General features: G+C 51.9%; 1 protein-coding gene across 1 annotated transcript; it reads left to right on the plus strand.

Moving 5' to 3' along the window:
- The first annotated feature begins 2,844 nt into the window (after positions 1-2,844).
- Positions 2,845-9,159, plus strand: PDCD5 (programmed cell death 5). The gene is made up of 6 exons (XM_073659742.1): positions 2,845-2,997; positions 4,881-4,921; positions 7,247-7,308; positions 7,550-7,641; positions 7,975-8,046; positions 8,748-9,159. The coding sequence occupies exons 1-6, from the start codon at positions 2,869-2,871 to the stop codon at positions 8,796-8,798; spliced, it is 447 nt and encodes a 148-aa protein (XP_073515843.1). The 5' UTR covers positions 2,845-2,868; the 3' UTR covers positions 8,799-9,159.
- Positions 9,160-16,591: the final 7,432 nt, after the last annotated feature.

Raw genomic sequence — 16,591 nt, forward strand, 5'->3', positions numbered from 1 at the left:
GGCGCAATGCGGCTTCCTGCTGTATAGATGGCGCAGTGCGGCCTCCTGCTGTGTATAGATGGCGCAGTGCGGCCTCCTGCTGTGTATAGATGGCGCAGTGCTTCCTCCTGCTGTGTATAGATGGCGCAGTGCGGCCTCCTGCTGTGTATAGATGGCGCAGTGCTGCCCCCTGCTGTGTATAGATGGCTACGTGCGGCCTCCCACTGTGTATAGATGGCTACGTGCGGCCTCCCGCTGTGTATAGATGGCTATGTGCGGCCTCCCGCTGTGTATAGATGGCTACGTGCAGCCTTCTGCTGTGTATAGATGGCGCAGTGCGGCCTCCTGCTGTGTATAGATGGCACAGTGTGGCCTCCTGCTGTGTATAGATGGCTACGTGGGGCCTCCCGTTGTGTATAGATGGCTACGTGCGGCCTCCCGCTGTGTATAGATGGCTACGTGCAGCCTTCTGCTGTGTATAGATGGCACAGTGCGGCCTCCTGCTGTGTATCGATGGCACAGTGCGGCCTCCTGCTGTGTATAGATTGCTACGTGTGGCCTCCTGCTGTGTATAGATGGCTACGTGCAGCCTCCCGCTGTGTATAGATGGCTACGTGCGGCCTCCTGCCGTGTATAGATGGCTGCGTTCGGCCTCCCGCCGTGTATAGATGGCTACGTGCGGCCTCCCGCCGTGTATAGATGGCTACGTGCGGCCTCCCGTCGTGTATAGATGGCTACGTGTGCTCAATATTAAGCCATACAATTAATGTAAGGCTAAGTGCCCACGATGCAGAAATGCTCCGGATTTTTTTTGAGCGTTTCTGCTCTCCCTGGCAGAAAAAACGCATGCGGATTATACATGCGTTTTTCCTGCCAGGGACATGCGGATGTGAAGCGTTCTTCACATGCATTTCCGCATGTGGGTTATCAAGCGCTTTCCAAGCCAATTTAGCATCACTTGGAAAGTGCTTGTCAACTTGGTCACACTATATAAATCCATGCAACCAGCATGGATTTATATAGTGTGACTGTAAAAGAATGGTAAAAAATAAAAAATAAATATATACTTACCTTTTGATGGCCTGCCGGCAAGCCAGGACTCATCGGATAAAGACACCGGGGGCCATCAGAAGGTAAGTATATATTTATTTTTTATTTTATTCTTTTTTTACAGGTTCTATGGTACCCGGGTCCGGAGGAGAGTCTCCTCTTCTCCAAACCCGGGTACCATCCGCACATTGAAACGCATGGAATCCGCATGTACAGATGCAGGGATGCGGATTCCATGCGTTGCAATGCAAGTCAATGGGGGCGAAAACGCCGAGCTTCCGCAAAATAATTGGTAGTGCTGCGGATTTTTCCGCAATAATAATCCGCAGCGAAAATTTCCGCAGCATGTGCACAGCACATGCGGATTATCATTGGGAAACATGGCAGACCTTCTACCAAGCGTTTTTTAAGCGTTTCTGCAGCGGAATTGCCACTGCGGAAACGCTTAAAAAACGCATAGTGGGCACACAGCCTAAAAAAAATTATTACAATTAATATATTAATATTGTGCCAAATTAATTTCGCGTGAACTATCACATGGGATCATGTTACATGCGATACATCAGGTGTGTGTGTGTGTGTGGCAGGGGGGGGGGACCCGCGCCTTCTAAACTGCCCGGGGCCCTTGCTACTCTTAATCCAAGTGCGCCACCCACAGATCCCCCATAACAGTGCGTCATCCACAGATCCCCCATAACAGTGCGTCATCCACAGATCCCCCATATCAATGCGTCATCCACAGATCCCCATAACAGCGCGTCCTCCACAGATCCCCCATAACAGTGCGTCATCCACAGATCCCCATAACAGCGCGTCCCCCACAAATCCCCCATAACAGTGCGTCATCCACAGATCCCCATAACAGCGCGTCCCCCACAAATCCCCCATAACAGCGTGTCATCCACAGATCCCCCATAACAGCGCGTCATCCACAGATCCCCCATAACAGCGCGTCATCCACAGATCCCCCATAACAGCGCGTCATCCACAGATCCCCCATAACAGTGCGCCACCCACAGATCCCCCATAACAGTGCGCCACCCACAGATCCCCCATAACAGTGCGTCATCCACAGATCCCCCATATCAATGCGTCATCCACAGATCCCCATAACAGCGTGTCCTCCACAGATCCCCCATAACAGTGCGTCATCCACAGATCCCCATAACAGCGCGTCATCCACAGATCCCCCATAACAGCGCGTCATCCACAGATCCCCCATAACAGTGCGTCCCCCACAAATCCCCCATAACAGCGCGTCATCCACAGATCCCCCATAACAGCGCGTCATCCACAGATCCCCATAACAGCGCGTCATCCACAGATCCCCCATAACAGCGCGTCATCCACAGATCCCCCATAACAGCATCATCCACAGATCCCCCATAACAGTGCATCCCCCACAAATCCCCCATAACAGCGTGTCATCCACAGATCCCCCATAACAGCGTGTCATCCACAGATCCCCCATAACAGCGTGTCATCCACAGATCCCCATAACAGCGCGTCATCCACAGATCCCCCATAACAGCATCATCCACAGATCCCCCATAACAGCGCGTCAGCCACAGATCCTCCATAACAGTGCGTCATCCACAGATCCCCCATAACAGTGTCATCCACAGATCCCCCATAACACTGCATCATCCACAGATCCCCCATAACAGTGTTGTGTGATTATTGGCCTCTGTGACGTCACGTGCTGGTATAACATGAGCATTGATGACTTTATTACATTCTGATCGTCTCATTGTTTTATCAGCCGCAGGCTTCTATGGTAACAGCCTCATGAATAGATCCCTGATGCTAGATCCCTGGAGCCTCCGTGATCTGCTAGTGATGTCTGCGGGGTACATGAGCGCATGCGCGGTGACGTCACACGCAGACGGTAACGGGGCGACTATGGCGGACCCCGAGCTGGAGGCTATCAGGAAGCAGCGGCTGGCGGAGCTGCAGGGCCGGCAAGGGGTGAGAAGTCGGAGGTGGCCGGCATCACTCAGCATGTGGGGCTGCGTACAGTTATAGAAGGGGCGGGGAGCAGCGAGGTCGTCAGTGTGCAGCTCCAATGTGACTGTGCGTCCCCAAATCTGTGCATGGCCTCCAACTCCCATGTGTGTCTAACATCCCCTCTGGGGTGTCCGCACAATTCTCCACCCCCCCCCCCCCCTCCTCCTCCGGGGGTGTCCGCACAATTCTCCACCCACCCCCCCCCCCCCTCCTCCTCCGGGGGTGTCCGCACAATTCTCCACCCACCCCCCCCCCTCCTCCTCCGGGGGTGTCCGCACAATTCTCCACCCCCCCCCTCCTCCTCCGGGGGTGTCCGCACAATTCTCCACCCACCCCCCCCTCCTCCTCCGGGGGTGTCCGCACAATTCTCCACCCCCACCCCCCTCCTCCTCCGGGGGTGTCCGCACAATTCTCCACCCACCCCCCCCCCTCCTCCTCCGGGGGTGTCCGCACAATTCTCCACCCACCCCCCCCCCCTCCTCCTCCGGGGGTGTCCGCACAATTCTCCACCCACCCCCCCCCCTCCTCCTCCGGGGGTGTCCGCACAATTCTCCACCCACCCCCCCCCCCCTCCTCCTCCGGGGGTGTCCGCACAATTCTCCACCCCCCCCCTCCTCCTCCGGGGGTGTCCGCACAATTCTCCACCCCCCCCCCTCCTCCTCCGGGGGTGTCCGCACAATTCTCCACCCCCTCCTCCTCCGGGGGTGTCCGCACAATTCTCCACCCACCCCCCCCCTCCTCCTCCGGGGGTGTCCGCACAATTCTCCACCCCCCCCCCTCCTCCTCCGGGGGTGTCCGCACAATTCTCCACCCCCCCCCCTCCTCCTCCGGGGGTGTCCGCACAATTCTCCACCCACCCCCCCTCCTCCTCCGGGGGTGTCCGCACAATTCTCCACCCCCCCCCCACCCCCCTCCTCCTCCTCCGGGGGTGTCCGCACAATTCTCCACCCACCCCCCCCCCTCCTCCTCCGGGGGTGTCCGCACAATTCTCCACCCACCCCCCCCCCTCCTCCTCCGGGGGTGTCCGCACAATTCTCCACCCACCCCCCCCCTCCTCCTCCGGGGGTGTCCGCACAATTCTCCACCCACCCCCCCCCCTCCTCCTCCGGGGGTGTCCGCACAATTCTCCACCCCCCCCCTCCTCCTCCGGGGGTGTCCGCACAATTCTCCACCCCCCCCCCCTCCTCCTCCGGGGGTGTCCGCACAATTCTCCACCCCCCCCCCCTCCTCCTCCGGGGGTGTCCGCACAATTCTCCACCCACCCCCCCACCCTCCTCCTCCGGGGGTGTCCGCACAATTCTCCACCCACCCCCCCCCCTCCTCCTCCGGGGGTGTCCGCACAATTCTCCACCCACCCCCCCCCCTCCTCCTCCGGGGGTGTCCGCACAATTCTCCACCCACCCCCCCCCCCTCCTCCTCCGGGGGTGTCCGCACAATTCTCCACCCACCCCCCCCCCCTCCTCCTCCGGGGGTGTCCGCACAATTCTCCACCCACCCCCCCCCCCTCCTCCTCCGGGGGTGTCCGCACAATTCTCCACCCACCCCCCCCCTCCTCCTCCGGGGGTGTCCGCACAATTCTCCTCCGGGGGTGTCCGCACAATTCCCACCCACAATTCTCCACCCCCTCCTCCTCCGGGGGTGTCCGCACAATTCTCCACCCCGTCCTCCTCCGGGGCTGTCCACACAATTGTCTCAACGTCTGCGGGGGTGTCCGCAAAATCCCCCCCCCCCTCCCTCTACAGGGGCGTACGCGCAATCCTCCCCTCCCTGTGTGTCCGCACCTCCTCCCCAGGGTGTCCGCACCCCAGTTCCTCTGTAGCTGACCCTTCTGTTTCTCTCCTCAGGATGGGGGGAGTGAGCAGGCGCAGCAGGAGGCCAAACAAAGGTAATATCACATGAGACCTGGAGATGCTACCAGGGCTGTGGAGTCGATAAGTCAAACCTCCGACTCCTCATACACGGCTCATTTTTAAGTGATAAATTTACTGTAGCGCAGATTCATCTCAGCTAAAAGTCTAGACTCTTAGGCTGTGTGCCCACGATGCGTTTTTCAAGCGTTTATGCTGCGGAATTTCGGCAGCGTAAACGCTTGGTAAACCTTCCCCCATGGTCTCCAGTGCAATTGCGCACTTTCCACGCCCATGCTGCGTATTTTTCCGCAGCGTTTATGCTGCGCTCAAAAATCCGCAGCATGTCCATTAATTTTGCGGACACGCAGCGTAATCGCCGCCATTGACTTGCATTAGAAGGCGCCAGTTCCGCAAGACTGCATCTGTACTTGCGTAATTGGCGCGTTCTAATGTGCGGATGGTACCCGGGTGTAGAGGAGAGGAGAGTCTCATCCAGACCCGGGTACCATAGAATCTGTAAAAAAAAAAAAAAAAAAAAAATTAAAATAAAAATTAAAGCTTATACTCACTTTCCGATGTCGTCCCGGTGTTTTGTCCGCGCCGTCCGGTCTCTTGCACTGCTCGCGCTGTTGTGAAGGACCTGCCATGTCGTCAGAGTCATGTGACGTCATGCGTGGACAAAACACCGGGATGACATCGGAAGGTGAGTATAAGCTGTTTTTTTTTAACCATTCTTATTCTTTAAACTATTACTCGGTCACACTATATAAATCCATGCCGGTTGCATGGATTTATATAGTGTGACCAACTTGTCAAGCACTTTTCCAAGTGATGGTAAAATCGCTTGGAAAACTGCTTGAAAAAAACTCATGAAAAAACGCTTCTCTCTGGCAGAAAAAACGCATGTAAATCTGCATGCGTTTTTTTTTTTTTTTCTGCCAGAGAGGCAAAAATGCTCTGTATCAAATCTACTAAGTGGGCACATAGCCTTAGATAAGGAATAGGACAGACATTTAGGCTGCGTGCCCACGATGCGTTTTTCATGCGTTTCCTCTGCGGAATTTCCACAGCGGAAACGCATCAAAAACGCTTGGTAATCCGCACCCCATGGTCCCCAGTGGCATTCCGCAATGTCAATGCACATGCTGCGGATTTTTCCGCAGCGTTTCTGCAGCGCTCATAAATCCGCAGCATGTTCATTAATTTTGCGGAAGCGCTGCCATTTACTTGCTTTGAGACGCATAGAATCCGCGTCTGTACATTTGTACAAGCGGATTATATGCGGTTCAATGTGCGGATGGTACCCAGGTCTGGAGGAGAGAAGACTCTCATCCAGACCTGGGTACCATTGTACCTGTAAAAAAAAAAAAAGAATAAAATAATAAAGTTTATATTCACCTGTCCGGCGGCCCCTGCAGCGCTTCTCCTTCCAGGACCTGAGATGACGTCGCGGTCATGTGACCACAGGCCGTCTCGCGATGTGCCGGCAACCCGGAAGAAGCCAGGATGAACGCGACAGCATCGGAGATAAGTATAGCTTTATTTTTTTATTTTTACGGTCACACTGTATAAATCCATGCCGGTTGCATGGATTTATACAGTGTGACCTAGTTGTCAAGCACTTTCCAAGTGATGCTATAGCCTGGAAAGTGCTTGTCAGTCCGCATGCGGAAACACATGCGTTAACGCATGTGAATCCGCATGTATTCTGCAGGAAAAACGCATGCACAATCTGCATGCGTTTTTTTCTGCCAGGGAGATGCAGAAATGCTGCAGAAATTTTCTGCTTCATTTCTGCATCATGGGCACATAGCCTTATAGGACATTTAATAACTTTCCCAAATTCTTATGAAAAAAAAAAAAAAAAATATTCCCCATATTGCATTGAATTACTGTACCCAATTTATTATATATTTTAGGAGTCGGAGTTGGTCCATTTTATACCGACTCCACAGCCCTGGGTACTACAACTCCCATCAGATGCCGGGTACGATCGGTGACGTTCTTTTCCCTTTTACGTTGGATGAACGCGTATTGAGCTCATTGATTTCGATGTTGCCGACCGTGTAACATGTCCAATGGCAGCCGGCCCCGTCCTATGTTCTGGGATAAGTCACCTGAAAGATGAGCTTGACAGCGGCCAGTGAGGGTAGTGATGGCGCGGGGGCTGGAGTGGACGCAACATTGTTGAAGCATTTAGTAAAGGGTCCCAGAGGTACCTGCACCCTGACTGCAGCAGGCGGTGCTGGCCCCATCCATTAGATGTCGCAGTGGTCAGACTGGAGGACGATCAGTGAGCTGCACCGTGCCGGGAGAGTGTTTACAGTCTACGTCCCTTTTACTTGCTGCTCTCATTACAGGGAGGATGAAATGAGGAATAGCATCTTATCCCAGGTCCTGAGTCAGGCTGCCCGGGCGAGACGTGAGTACCCCCCAACATCATGGGTGAATAGCGGCCGTGGTGGTCCCAGTAATCAGACCCCCAGCAAATCAGAACCCATTGAAGGCCAAGTGGCAACCATGCATCTTTGCAGGTGGCCTCGTTTTGTGTCCACAGCTCTAATGCTGACCTATGTGTCTATGTTCCCTTCTAGCTCTTTAAGTTTTTGTTTGCACAATTAATTATAATTAGATTAATTAAAATATTTTTTTGATTTTAACAGTGAATAACTTGGCACTAGTGAAGCCCGAAAAAGCCAAAGCTGTGGAAAATTACCTTATACAGATGGCAAGATTTGGGCAACTAGGTGGCAAGGCGAGTGTCTTCTGATAATATACGGTACCGCAACCCCCCCCCCCCCCCCGCTACATCATGGGTTTGTAGTCAGCAAGTGCAAGTCAGTCCGGCAGCTCCAGAACACGTCACTTTTACTGTTTTTGATCATACGGAAACCATCAACAAGCACGTTAGCTGCCATTGAATTATGCCAATGGCTCTGCTTAATGCAGAGAGCACACACTATAAGATGCCTTCTGTCATCAGCAGCTTGTTGATGGTTTCCAGGTGGCCGAGTTGCTTTAGTTGTGGGGGGGTTTTACATTCGAGGTGACAGCCGCCAGGTAACTCATTCTCCTTCCCCCTCCTCAGCTTTCTGAACAAGGACTAATAGAGATTTTGGAGAAAGTCAGTCAGCAGACGGAAAAGAAGATGACGGTGAAGGTGAGAGATGTCCGTGCTCTGCCTATTTTTTGGTCTATAAGATGCACCCCAAACTTAGAGCATCATCCCACTCCTACAGCGGCTTTCCCAACCCCCCGTAAGCGACTTTCGGACTATAAGACGCACCCCCCATTTTCCTCCCAAATTTAAGGGGAAACAGTCAGTCTGAAAACTTTTTTTTTTCTCTTAGACGTAGGTTAGTAGTAGTATTTAACATGCAGTATAAAGCATGGTGGTCATAAACATGGTCTTCCCATGGAAGTAGTCAATTTTTCAGATGTGAGAACGGCCTTATACTTGGCCACAAGGGGCGCTGCTGCATCATGTTCACATTGCAAAAAAGTAGTAGTTGCCTAAAGATAAGTGAAGACCCTCCCCCCCCATTTCTTTACTCTACAGCAATTAGTATTTCTTGGTGAGATATAAGGAACATTTTGCACTTTTGGAGAGGCAAATGACCTCCCAAACTCCCAAGTTTGTGCGAATGGCTTCGCTGGACCGGGGTGTATCAATTTCTTACCTCCTGGAAACTGCGGCTCTTCGTTTGGCGTCACAATGATGATGGTTGGAAGGTTGGTTCTCGGAGCTCTTGTCCACCGGCCAATGGATCAATCGGCACGAGTTGTCCTTCCAACGTGTCCTGTGATCGGGTTGTGGAAATGTTGGCGCCTTTTCTGAAATTTAGTTTTTTTTTCTTGCAGTTTAACAGGAGGAAAGTGATGGACTCGGACGAGGATGATGATGATGACTGAAGCTTGGTATGGACCCTGCACCCGGAGCACTTGCTTTACACTGAGGCACTGAACGATACTCACAGAGGGTCTCCAGTCCTGTGTTTTTGGTTACTTTTTTTTTGGTCTAATAATTGAGCAGCCGTATCCAGTGTTCATACCCAGTTGCTGTAAGGACGGATCACGCTCTGATGACGGCAGTATCTGATGTTACACCCCTGCCGTTACTCAATTACCCCCTCCCCTTTTTAAATTTGTAAATTATTTGGACTCTAAAATTAAACTTTTTGTACCGTAGGGGATGGATGTGTTAACAACACTATGTAACCAGCGTGTTATTGTTTTTCTCCTGAAACACAAATTAAAATTCTCTTGTGCTGTACGTGTCGGGTGGAGTGCTACGTTAATAATTTCACTAAAAACCTCAGTTCAAAATTTGTGTGTACAGCTCATCTGCAGAACAATGCATCACTATTAGTGTTGAGCGAGCATGCTCGACACTGCTCGTTACTCGGGCGGGAGCTCGGGTCTCCGCCCTGCATGTTTGCCGCTCTTTACAGAGCCAATGAACATGCAGGGATTGCCAGCCAGTCACTGTAATGCCGCAGCCATGTTGTTTGTGGGCATTACAGTGATTGGCTGACCGCACAGCGTCACCTCGAGTATTTAAAACCGGGCGCTGCCATCTTGGACACAGTCGCCCGGGATCAGCCAGTGTAGGGTCAGTGCTGCTGAGCTAGGGAGAGATTTATCCTGCAAAATAGTGTAGGGTCTGTAAAGGCTGCCAGATCAAACAAACAGTCCTTCTCAGGACTAATATCCATTCCAGATATCCGGCAGGCTGGCTGTATAGGAGACGCAGTGGTTATACCAACGAACACTGCATTACAGTCCTGTGTGCTCCTGCTGCTGAAATTGCTGGACTTAGCACCAGGTCTCAGGGGCCAGGAAAAATCCTTTTTTTTTTTTTTTTTTTTCATCTAAATCCTCTTTAGTTTTTTTTTTTTGCCCCCCCCTCCCCCCTCCTCCTTCACGCTGTACAAATACCCATCTTATTAACCTTTCGGTGTCTCCCCCCCCCCCCCCCCCAAAAAAAAAAAAAAAAGTGTGTCTGTGACAGTTCAGACACAAATATATCTGTTTAAAATAGTCTGGTGTAGGCCAGAGAAATAGAACTGTGGTTTTGCAGTTCCACGGGTCAAATCTCTGTATTATCCATTTTGGGCCATTTTTACCTTAAAAAAAAAAAAACAGTTTGAGTGTGTCGCTCACTGTTCAGCCGCAAATATATCTATTTAAAATTATCTGGTATACACCAGTAAATTATAACTGTGGTTTTGCAGTTCCACGGTAAAAAATCTTTATTATTCAGCTTTTGGTATTTTTTCCGTAAATAAAAACAGTAATAGTTTCTCCCTGATTGTTCAGATTGTTTAAAAGAGTCGGGTGTAGGCCAGAGAAATAGAACTGTGGTTTTCCTCTTACACGGTTCTAATCTCCTTTTTATTACCCTTTTTCCATTGATAGTGCGAGTGTAAGCTATTTTACTTAATTTACAATGGGCAAGGCGCGTGGCAAGGGACGTGGAACTGGACGTTCTGGTGATGGTGCGTGCAGAGGACGGGGCCGTGGCCAAGGTGAAAATGTGCCACAACCAACAGCCACATCTTCTCGCTCCCACTTCTTGACCGAATTACTAGGGACGCACAGAACAACACCAGTATTGCGAACTGATCAGTGTGAACAGGTTATTAATTGGATAGCAGATAATGCTTCCAGTTACCTGGGCACCACCACCTCCGGTCTGTCTTCCGCACGATCAAATCTTAGTAGCCGTGAGTCTCGACCGCATACTCCTCCTCACTCTGATGCTCCTTCCTCCCACCATGCCGAGTGTCGTCAGACAGCAACTGATCCCACACTTGGACACTCTGAAGAGCTGTTCACTGGTCCATTTCCAGATTTGTGCCCCTCGCCTGCTCTGCTTGAAGTGGTGGAAGTGGAGATCCCATGTAGCGATGCCCAAATATTTGAACAGCCACGGCCACAGGAAGTCGACGCTGGCAATCTGTCACAAGAGGTGGATGATGACGAGACACAATTGCCAGGAAGTGAGGAGGAGGATCGTGGTGCGCAACTGGAAGAGGAGGAGATGGTGGATGATCTAATAACTGACCCAACGTGGCAGGAGGATATGCAGAGCGAGGCCAGCAGCACACAGGGTGAGGGAGGCAGAGTACCCCAATAGGCAGGAAGAAGCAGTGTGGTGGCTGCACACAGAAGGCGGGCAACCGTTCCCCGTAACACCAACACGAGGGACGTTGCCAGTACAACCTGTAGGTCTTCCAGAGTCTGGAATTTTTTTAAAGACTCTGCTGATAACCCCAAAAAGGCCATTTGTACAACCTGCCATGCCAGCATCAGCAGGGGTGACAAAACTACCAGCCTGACGACCACCAGCATGATCAGGCACATGGCAGCAAAGCACCCGACTTTGTGGGGCGAACCCCAGGGTCCACGACCAGTGTCAGCGGATGTCACCACTGCTTCTTCCGCTGTTGTGCGTGCAATAGAACCCCCTGTTGTGTGTGCAAGGCAATCCCCTGTCCATACTGCATGCAAAGATGCCCCCTCCTCTCAGTCTTCACTTGTTATGGCAGTTTCTCAAGAAACAGCATCAACGTCCACTTCCCACCGCTGCGTTCAATTGTCCATATCCCAGAGCTTTGAACGAAAGCGGAAATTCGCAGCTAACGCCCCACAGGCCACAGTCCTAAATTCGCACATTTCACGACTGCTTGCATTGGAAATGCTGCCTTTTAGGCTGGTGGAGACGGAATCCTTCCGCAACCTTATGGCGGTGGCCATCCCTCGGTACTCGGTCCCCAGCCGACACTATTTTGCCCGGTGTGCCATCCCCGCACTACACAAGCATGTGTCCCAAAACATCTGCCGTGCCCTCAACAACGCAGTTACTGGGAGAGTCCACCTGACAACGGACACGTGGACAAGTGCTTGTGGCCAGGGACGGTACATCTCCCTGACGGCACACTGGATAAACATAGTGGAAGCCGGGACCCAGTCGGACCTTGGGACGGAACACATCCTCCCCACACCGAGGATTGTGGGCCCTATGTCAGTCAGAGTTGCCCCCACAGTGTACAGCTCCTGCGCATCATCCTCCTCCTCCTGTTCAGCCTCCATCTCCGATATCACCACATCAGTTACAAGCTGGAAGCACTGCAGTACTGCCTCTGCCAAGCGGCAACCGGCTGTGCTGAAAGTCATAAGCTTAGGTGATAAACCTCACACTGCTTGTGAGTTGTGGACAGCTGTGAAAGAGCAGGCAGATCTGTGGCTGACACCGCTGAAGCTACATCCAAGCATGGTCGTGTGTGACAATGGCCGTAACCTGGTGGCGGCTCTGAGGCGAGGCGAGATCACACACGTACCATGCCTGGCTCATGTGCTTAACCTCGTGGTTCAGCGGTTTCTTAAATCGTACCCTGAGTTGCCAGATCTGCTCGTCAAAGTACGCCGCCTATCAGCTCATTTTCGCAAGTCGGCTACAGCTTCCGCTGCCCTTGCTGTGTTGCAGCAGCGTTTGCAGCTTCCGGCACACCGACTGGTGTGTGATGTCCCCACACGTTGGAACTCTACCCTCCACATGTTGCAAAGGATTTGTGAGCAGAAGAGAGCAGTTGTGGAGTACCAGCTGCAACAAGGCCGTCGATATTCAGGTCAGACTCCACACATAAGACCTCAGGAGTGGACCTGGATGTCTGACATATGTACCATCTTGACAAACTTTGAGGAGTCCACCAAGATGGTGAGTGGCGATGACGCCATCATTAGCGTCAGCATTCCACTTGTCTGTCTTTTGCAGCGCTCTCTGCAGAGAATTAAAGAGGAGGCATTGCAGCCAGAGTATGATGAGATGGATCAAGAAGCCATAGCCTGCAATTACACACAGCCCAGCCTCATCACATCCCCACGTGCATTGGGGGACAATGAGGGAGAGGAGGAGGAGGAGGAAGAACAGGAGCTGGTATCATGCGCTGTAGACGGTAGTACCTGTACAACTGTCATACCGTCGGTTCAGCGTGGGTGGCCTGAGGACAGGGGGGAGGAGGAGGAGGAGAGCATGGTCAGTCGTCATCTTGGTGAAGACACGGAAGTCTTGCCCGTTACCAGTCTGGCACGCATGGCTGACTTTATGTTACTCTGCCTTAACCGTGACCCTCGCGTTGTCAAAATGTTGGGTGATAGTCATTACTGGTTGGTGACACTTTTGGATCCCTGCTACAAGGAGAACTTTCACTCTCTTATTCCTGAGGTGGAGAGGTCTACAAAAATGGGGCAGTACCAGAAGGCCCTTGCTGCAGAACTGCTAAAAATATTCCCATTTGAACACACTAGCGGCAGAGGTCACAGTTCGTTGCCCAACCAAGGCGTACAGGCGAGAGAGACGCAACTCCAATCCAGCAGAGGCAGGGGAACACTGTCAACATTCTGGGAGAGTTTTCTCAGACCCTCCCTTCGGACAGGCCCTGAGTACTCTCACAAGTAGTGGAAAGTTTCAAAAGATGGTGAGGGAGTACCTTGCCGACCGTACCAGCGTCCTCTGTGATTCCTCTGTGCCTTTTAATTATTGGGTATCCAAGCTGGACACTTGGAATGAACTTGCTCTGTACGCCTTGGAGTTCCTGGCCTGCCCTGCCGCTAGCGTGTTATCGGAGCGTGTTTTTAGTGCCACTGGTGGAATTATGACTGATAAGTGCACTCGCCTGTCAACTGACAATGCGGACAAGCGGACCCTTATCAAAATGAACAAGGGCTGGATTGGGCCAGACTTCTCATCACCACCAAATGACAGCAGAGTAACAAAGTCAAATTCGGGACGTGTATTCACATGCACCGCTTCACACCCACACATGGGTATACGCTTCCTCATTTCGGCTGTTTTATGCTCTTCTCCTTATCCTCAGCCTCCACCACCACTATACCACCAGAGTGACCGTGGTCCGTGTTGCCAGCATTGCAAGTTCCTCCGTCCTTATTTTTGGCAGCTTTTGCTTGGAAGGCATAAGCAAAGACTATGGGAGACCCACTCTCCAATAATGGGAATAATGTTTTTAAGATGCTGTACTGTATGGCTCTTGTAAGGGTCATTAAAACCATCTTGTTAAGCTACTGTGACCTCCACGTCTCTTCCAAGGGGCATTAAAAGCGTCTTGTTAAACCACTCTGAACTCCACAGCTCTTCCAAGGGGCATTGCATTTCCTCCTAATTTTAGTCAGCTTTTGCTTTTCAATGCATAGGCAAACACTAAGGGAGACCCACTCCTCAATAATGGGTAGAAGGTTTTTAGTATGCTGTAATCCACGTCTGTTTCAAGGGGCATTGCAGTTCCTCATAATTTTTGGAAAGCCTTCCATTCCCTGCTTAGGCTAACAGTGCACAGGAGACCCAGTTGCTATTAATGGAAAAACTGGTTTAGTTAAGGCCCTCTGACCTCCAGGTCAATTCCAAGGGGCATTGGAGTGCCTCGAAATTTTTGGTAGGCATTGCACTCACTGTATGCCCTATAACTGTGTAGCCAAACCGCTCCTTTTGTTACAGAAACATATCCTACAAGACATATGTGGTGGACTGGCCTGATATTGATGTGAATGGTCCCTGTTCCTCCTGCTCTTTCTCCTTTGCCACCACCTCATCCATCATTCATCACCTGAAGCTTTGTTTTAACGGGAGTCATAGAACTGGGATAGTAGCAGGAAAACATCCAGCAATCCTCAGAGGAGGTAGGATATGCGCCAAAACGCTGCCCACCTCAGGCATAGCCCCTACTACATACATGCGCTTGCATTCCAAGAAAACAAAGCAGATGTTAACTTCTATCATCATCATCATGCTCCTCACCTTGGCACTCTCAACTTCCCTGATGGAGAAGCCAGGGCCCACCGGAGGAGTCTGGTTCTCTGGTGGGCTCGTCCAATGCTGCCCTAAAGCAGGCTAGGCTAAGAAAAGTGTGGGGGAAGGTCACAGGAGAAATAGGGGCGGCTGGGGACCGTTTATGGACACCCGGGCGCCCCCAGGCAGCTGGGGACAGTGTGTGGACACCCGGCCGTGGGGCGGCTGGGGACCAAGTATGGACACCCGGCCACCCCCTGTCGGCTGCATACTTGCGCTTACATTGCAAGGAATCGGGGAGGTACAAATGAACACTGCCCTGGGACAAGGACTTGAACTGGGATAGTTGCAAGTCTGCAATGACAGGTGCAGGGCGGGAGGCATCTTCGCATGTGCCATGAACAGGGGGTTGGCGTGCACACACTACAGCGGAATAGGCTGTCCTTCACACTAAATGCACTGGGGAGGGCACAGGTAATGTTTTGGTATGCGCGCTTATGTATAAGGCGCACCGGAACAAATAGGGGCGGCTGGGGACCGTGTGTGGATACCAGGCCGCGGGGTGGCTGGGGACCGAGTATGGACACCCGGCCGCCCCCTGGCGGCTGGGGACCAAGCGTGGACACTCGGCCGCCAGGCGGCTTGGGTCTGAGTATGGATACCAGGCCGCCGACGCAGCCATGACGTGGTGGCCAGATTCTGCCTCCACATGCCTAAAAGGCCCAATTTCAAGTGCAAGCAAGCTAGCAGTATGGTATTGCAGCCTGGGGGTGGGTGGGTGGCAGGCTGCATACTTGCGTTTGCATTGCAAGGAATGGGGGAGGTACAATTGAACACTGCCCTGGGACAAGGACTTGCACGGAGATAGTTGCAAGTCTGCATCTTCTGATGCGGCAAGGATCACTTCTGATGGGCACACTTTTAGGCAGTGACCTGGGTGTCATAGATGCTTCCAGGGGTCTTCCCCATGCTGTTCACATGTCTTTTCAGCACTTTATGCATGTGTCACACAGCACATGGCCAGATAAGGTTGTAAAATGTTAAAATGACATTTCCCGGTGAATGCATTTGTCACGGTTGAAAGCAATACAAAAGTGCAAAAACGCATAAAAAATGCTACTTGTGAACATAGCCCAAGGTGTGGAGGAGTATTTTTGTTTTTGGTTATTTATTTTACCTTATACACTAGTCTTTACCCTGGAAAGGAACTTCCTTAACATATTTCACAGGAAAACACTTTGTTTCGTTTTTGAACGTTTTATTGTGAGCCCTTAACAGTGGCTTAATACCTCTGACCACGTTATGGACCGCAGTGACCTGGGGGTCAGAAATGCTTCCTGGGGCGATCCCCCATGCTGTCCCCATGTCATTTGAGCACTGTCCCTATCGTTTTGGGCACTTTTTAGGCTTTCTACAGACTGCCGGGGGTGCCGCCGCAAAAATGCTCGGGTCTCCCATAGACTAACATTGGGCTCGTTGCTCGGGTCGAGCACCCAAGTATCACGGTGAGCTCGGCCCGAGCTTCGAGCACCCGAGCATTTTAGTGCCCGCTCAACACTAATCACTATGGTAACAGACAAACAAGCTCTGTGTAGTCTGAGCTTCTCACCTTCTTGATAGCTTTGTTAAGCAAAGGAATATTACAGGGATGGGATCAGACTACATGGCGTTTGCAGTCTTTCACCTCTCCTCCTGCTCCCTCTTTGACCTCCTCCAATCTGGCTTCTGACAGCACCATTCTACTGAAACTGCACTGACTAAAGTCACCAGCGACCTGACCACCAAATCCAAGCAACACTACTCTGTCCTCCTCCTCCTGGACCTGTCATCTGCCTTCAACACAGTGGACTATTCTCTCTTACTACAGACTCATCTCTCGGCATCACAGACTTGGCCCTAT

Source organism: Phyllobates terribilis, unplaced genomic scaffold (genome assembly GCF_046119375.1).
Source record: "Phyllobates terribilis strain yellow unplaced genomic scaffold, ASM4611937v1 Scaffold_14__1_contigs__length_39327217, whole genome shotgun sequence".
Lineage (NCBI taxonomy): Eukaryota > Metazoa > Chordata > Amphibia > Anura > Dendrobatidae > Phyllobates > Phyllobates terribilis.